The 5,754-nt window shown below is 57.4% G+C and overlaps 1 protein-coding gene across 1 annotated transcript in view; it reads right to left on the reverse strand.

The window, feature by feature from the left end:
* The window catches only part of PLEKHA6 (pleckstrin homology domain containing A6), a 47,909-nt gene that overhangs the window by 37,682 nt on the left and 4,473 nt on the right, over window positions 1-5,754 (reverse strand). Inside the window, exons 3-5 of the mRNA XM_045298184.1 lie at window positions 4,394-4,498; window positions 3,620-3,708; window positions 3,509-3,560 (exon numbers count right to left, since the gene is read on the reverse strand). Coding sequence (XP_045154119.1) covers window positions 3,509-3,560; window positions 3,620-3,708; window positions 4,394-4,498 — 246 coding nt within the window. The remainder of the gene's footprint in view (window positions 1-3,508; window positions 3,561-3,619; window positions 3,709-4,393; window positions 4,499-5,754) is intronic.

Consider the following 5,754-nt stretch of genomic DNA (forward strand, 5'->3'; position numbering starts at 1 on the left):
GTTATCACCCCTATTTTCTAGGTGTAGAAATGGAGACACAGAGAGGTTGAGTCATTTGCCCAAGGCTCCCTAAGTGTGAAATTGGTCTCTGAACCTAAAAAATCTGACTCCAAAGTCTCTATTTCTAATCACTAGCCTATGCAGCCTCCCTAAGGATCTCCATTAGCCAGCGCTGTTCTCACAGAAAGATCATCAGCAGGTGGCTTTAACAAACACATTGTTCTCCCATAGTTTAGGAGGCTGAAGTCTACCTTCCCGGTCCTCGCTCTAAGGAAGCCTTTGTCTCTCTGTTGGTTGAAGGGGAAGGCCTTAGTCTGCTTTCAACACCTGTTGGCGATCATCCCCCACTTGTCTTGGAATCAGTTTCCCCCTGGGGTCTAGGAGGTTCTCAGCACAGGTACCCCAGATCCAAAGCACATGCTTCACTCCTGACTTTTCTTTCTGATCCCTATTCACATGTTTAATCGCTTTCATATTTCACATACCAAAAGACAGGACAACCTAGTCCTGTAGATCGATCGTATCCTGGCTCATTCCAAAACTGTCCCTAAGCCTGCCTCATGAACATCACAGAGGGTAGGATTTACAACACACCGGATAATTACATCACATCACAAGATGGAGGGTAATTACATAAAACTAAGAATTATGGCCCAGCCAAGTTGGCACATATATAATTTTGGGGGTTGGGCAGATGCTGAACATAATTCAATCCATAACACTAAGCACGGCAATTCCCACACAGGGATACGTGTAACTCGGCCAGGGGTGGAGCATGTTAGAGTGGACAGGACCATCTTCAGCTCCCTGACTCCTCGGGCCAACTGCACCTTGGTCGTTGCAGGGAACCACCATGCTGCTTCACGTCCTCCTGCGGCAGGAGTGTCACCTCCCAGGGCTCGTGAGCATCTCCCACAGCACCGAGCCTCCTGGCCCCCTCGCCCTATGGTCAGGCTGCTACATAATTCATCATGGCTCTCCACAGGAGTCTGCTGCATTTGTAGTCAGCCCCCCAGCTGTCTTCAGGAGTCTGAGAGGGCCAAGTGCTCAGCGGGGGCAGCAGGCATAAAAGACCGAGAGTCGGAGACCACGGCTAGACCCTTCCCACACGCGCAGGACTGTCAGTGAATGCCCTATTACACTATGGACTCTGGGAAACCCACATTCCGGGCTCAGATGAAACCTTGGGCAACTCACATTTGACTCTTACTCATCACCTCCCCAAGAACCGAGCTTCTCTGACCAGGCCGCAGCATGGTGGCCAAGAAACAAGGTCCAAAGGACCAGGAGAGGTTTGGGACTGGACCCCAGAGGGGACGGTCCTCCATCATCTGGCCCTCCATCGGGCAGAGCCCGGGTCTGTGTTAGAGGGACACCCAAGGGTCATCTCTCAGGGACGGTCATCTCCGTTTCAGTGGGTCTTGCCCTCAGAGGTTCTACGCTCACTGCTGTGGTGCAGTGGTGTTCCAGCAGAACCCTTGCCTTGCCACCTCATGACCAGTGGAGAACAGACGGAAGTGGTCAAGGGTTTCCTCTTGCTTGGGTCCACAATCCGTGCTCACAGAAGCAGCAGCCAAGCTCCCAGGATACATTGCGCTGGGTAACTCTGCAGCACATGACTTCCGCACAGTGGAAAAGAGCAAGCATGTTCTTTTGAGGACGGAGGCGCGCCTGACCCAGGCCCAGGCTGCCCAGGTGCGTGGAAGTTGCCTATCGCATAAGGAAGACAGGAGACACATCGATGCATTTGAATTAGGGCGCTGTCGAAGGCCATTGGAAGTGCCGTGGACTGCCTAAAACATCTCACGTGTTTTGGACATGCGGTCAGGAGCGATGAGTCCCCAGAGAAGGACGCCTTGCTTTGCAGGATGGGGCAGCAGAAAAGGGGCAGGGCCTCAACAGGCTGGGTGGACACAAAGCCAACAGGCTCTCGTGTTTCAAAGGAACAGTCCCCTCTCTCCTCCCACCTCAATGCCCCCTCCCCCTGCCCGGCTTCCTCAGAGGCACCGCATGAGGCCACAGTGGGTGCAGACGTAGGGACAGCTGGGCAGGGACCGGGCAGGGTTTCGTCCTGCTGAACACCAGGTTGTTACGAGTCAGAACCAACCTGGTGGCACCTAAGGACAGCAGTGTGTGGGAGAGTCAGGTGGGAGGTCCACCTCGCACCTCCTGGGCACCTGTCTGCCAGGGGAGGCCTAATCAACAGGCACCTATCTGCCTGTCGCTTGGAGCCCAATCAATCGGTTCCAGTGGAGTTTCCAGGCAACAAAACGACAAGTTTCCAACAAGGAAGTATAGTTCTTTTAAAAACCAGCCAGTGAAAACCCTGCAGTTCACAATGGTCTCTAATCCCCAACCCATTGTGGTGCCGCACGGGCAGGGCAGCAGCTGGTTCGTGAGTCAGAGGCAGCCTCCACAGCAGCCAACGACAGCCCTCACTGCCAGCCCCAAAGTCCCTCCTGGGCAGGGACTGGCTCTCCTTCCAGGTCCCCACGCTGTGCTCTGTGCAGTGCCGGGTGCTGGGGCGATGCTGCTCCCCAGCCGGGGTCTGCTCTGCACCCTGGGCCCAAGTGTTCGCCTCCTCCTGGTCTCTCTCCTGCCAGCTTGGGCGGCAGCCACACAGGGACAGCCGAGCTGCAGGGGTGGCTGTGCCCAACCTTTGTTTGTCGCAGTTCATGGTCCACCAGATTGCTCCAGGGAGCCCTGGAGGGAGTGGGGCTCCACCCTCCCAGAGGCACAGAAACAAAGGAAATAGGTTCTTCTGCTTTGAAATAATTTTACCCTCTCTCCTTCCAGCCCCGCGCTCTCTCACCAGCCAGGGCAGGAGGCACCTCGGCTGCCATAGACCCTCGCTGCCTCCCCTGCCCGGGCGCCCCTCCTGACACAGTGCCATACACATTTTAAAAATAACTTCCAAGTGGCGGCAGCTGCTGCTGACTTTTGTTGGCAGACTTTATCGGAACTCTGTCCTCTTTCCCTCGTGCGGGGAGGGGTGAGCCTTACAGCGGCAGCTGGGGCCGTTCACGGCTCCCACATTGATTGAGCGCCTACTATGCGCTGCAGGCAGACTTGCAGATGAACTTACAAGTCCCACTAGTGTCTGGCCAGGGGTTCCTCCTCTTAGCCCATCTCCTGCAGCCTTGCTGGGACTACACCATCCTGCGCGCGCCTGGTTTCCCCAAGCCACCACCACCTGGGCCCCGAAACCCTGCAGCCATGGCGATGGAGGGAGTGAGCGTGAGTGAGTGAGAAGCGGCGAGTGTTCAAGTGTGAGGATGCCCACCTCTGAGAGTGCCGGGGTGTGGGCGGGTATGTCAGTGTGAGCCTCCCCGTGCATGTCCATGTGTGAGTATGCTCATGCAGGAGTGAATGAGCATGAGTTTGTCTGAGGATGCCCATGCGTGGCCAAGTGTGTGAGGGAATGAGTGTGTAAGCATGCGTCTGCCCAGGCTGGCATCGACGCAGAAGCAGACCGCCCTGGAGAGGCTGCTGGGTCCCAGCTCCTGACCTTCCGGTTGGCAGCCGAGGGTTTAAGGGCCTGCAGCACCCCCACCAGGGTCCTTTGCAGGGTGTGGGGGGGCGCCAGTAGTGTGGCCGGCTGGGAAAGGGCATCCCGCACCAGAGGGCAGGCTCACCTTTGTAGTAGAAGAGGCAGCGGTCCACCAACACGAACCAGCGCTTGTTCCACTGCTTCACGCCCGAGCTGGCCTGCGGGGTGTGCAGAGAGGTGGGTGTGAGGAGGAGGGACGGGCCGGTGGGGGACTGCCGTGGAAAGAGGGCTGCACCAAGTAAAAGGACGTCCTGTCTCTCCTAGCCGCTCTGCCGCAAGCGAGTGGCAGCAACTCCCCTGAGACCTCCGATGCAGGGGAGTGACGTTAGATCATTGCCTGTGATCTTCCAGCTCTGCCTTTCTGGGCCCTGTGTGTCCCACACCCCACATCCACCCGGCAGATACAAGGGGCCAGAGCTGGACCCGGAGGCAGGCAGGCAAGGACGGCCAGAGGCAGGGAGAGGTCTGGAGCCCTGAGGCCACCCTCTGCAGCCTCCACAGAGGGGACCCGTAGACTGAAAGGAGATCCCCTCCCTTCCCCATCACACGTGGGGCCTGCCCGGGAGGAGGCAGTGAGGTCTTTGCACACGGCGTGGCCACCTCGCTCCTTTCCAAGTGTCTGCATCCGCCCGTCCGTAGACGTGGCTGGATCCCCAAATTTAACACTCATTATTCTGTGTGACCTTGTAGAGACAGTCGCCCTCTCTGGGCCCTCATAAAACAAAGCGTCTCCTACCCAGAGCAACGAGAGGAGGCTACGGACAACCACAGAGGTATCCCAACGCTAGGAGGAGAAAGGTGATGGGGGGTGCATGGCGGGGGGCAGGGTCCTGGAGGCCTCACCTGTTTGAACAGCCAGCCTGCCTTGGTGACGGGGGCAGTGGGGTTCCGCTTCATGGAGTGTGAGCGCTTGCCAAAGGCGATGGCTTTGCGGGTTGTCCGCGTCGCCTGGGGAGGCAGAGAGAACACCTGGCCTGACTTTCTCCCTTCCTCCTGCCCCCCCTGCTGGGAGCTGTGTCTCCTGGGGAGCCCTCACCTGGGCCCACCATGAAGAGCCCAGATGCAGTGACTCGGATTTATTCATGACCCAAGAGCAGAAACAAAGGCATCCAGTGGTACTCATGGCGCGGTGGGTTAGGCGCTGGGCTGCCAACCACACGGTCAGCAGTTTGAACTCTCCGGCCATCCTTGGGGTGGAGACGAGGCTGCCTGCTCCCGTAAGGTTTACAGCCCCAGAAGCCCTATGGAGCAGTCCTCTCCTGTCCTGGAGGATTGCTGGGCGCAGGACTCAGGCTGGCCGTGGGTTGAGTGGGGTTTGGGTTTGCTTGGCTTTGTTTTGTTTTGAGTCTGTCGTCGTGCTACAGAGAGGCTGGGCATCTACATTGCTGATGTCATCAGCCTTACAGGTTCCCTGACAGACGTTCAATGTTAGGATTCACTGTTGAACATGGATATCGGTTATGAACCCTTTTTTTGTTGTTTTTTAAATAAAAGGAGAGATTTGACTTAGGTCAGAGCCAACTTAGGATCGAGGCATCAGGCTCGAGCCCCATCATAAGCCGGGGGTCACCTCGATGCCTGTTTGCAGCTCCACACCTCTTTCTTGGGAATGGACCGCCCTGGAGCTTCCTCACCGGCACCAACAACATCAGCTTATCCAGGTCCCTGATGCCCCTAGCTTCCTTCTCAACCCCTCGCATTCTGCCCTGGCTCTCCTAGCCACGTCTGCGTTCTGCTTACCGCCCTTCCAAAGCCTCCCAACAGAACGGGTCACCCCTACGCTAAAGAAATCCAGCCACGGGCCCGAGCCCAAGAGCAACTCCACTCTCCACCCCTGACCAGATGCCCAGGCCGCCAACCTCCCTCCAGAGACAGCGCTCCAGCAGAGACGCGCTTCCTCGACTTCACACGCCCCTTCCCTGAAGGAGGACTGCCTAGACTGCCAACTTGCCTCTCACCCCCCCACCCCCCACTAGCGTCTACATGAGGTGAGAGTCCTGCTCAAGACCAAGTTTGCCGGCCAGTCATCTCCCTCCACTGTCTCCCCTTAAACCTCCACTGTCAGCTTTCCCTGGTCTGCTGCCTGTTCCGACTCAGCAAACCAGCCTCGGTCTCGCCTGCATGCAGCACCTGTCTCGCTCACGCACCTACCACTCAGTTACACACACACACACACACACACACACACACACACACACACACAC

This window comes from Echinops telfairi, unplaced genomic scaffold, assembly GCF_000313985.2.
Source record: "Echinops telfairi isolate 266 unplaced genomic scaffold, ASM31398v2 ScPeMD7_7424;HRSCAF=8462, whole genome shotgun sequence".
Lineage (NCBI taxonomy): Eukaryota > Metazoa > Chordata > Mammalia > Afrosoricida > Tenrecidae > Echinops > Echinops telfairi.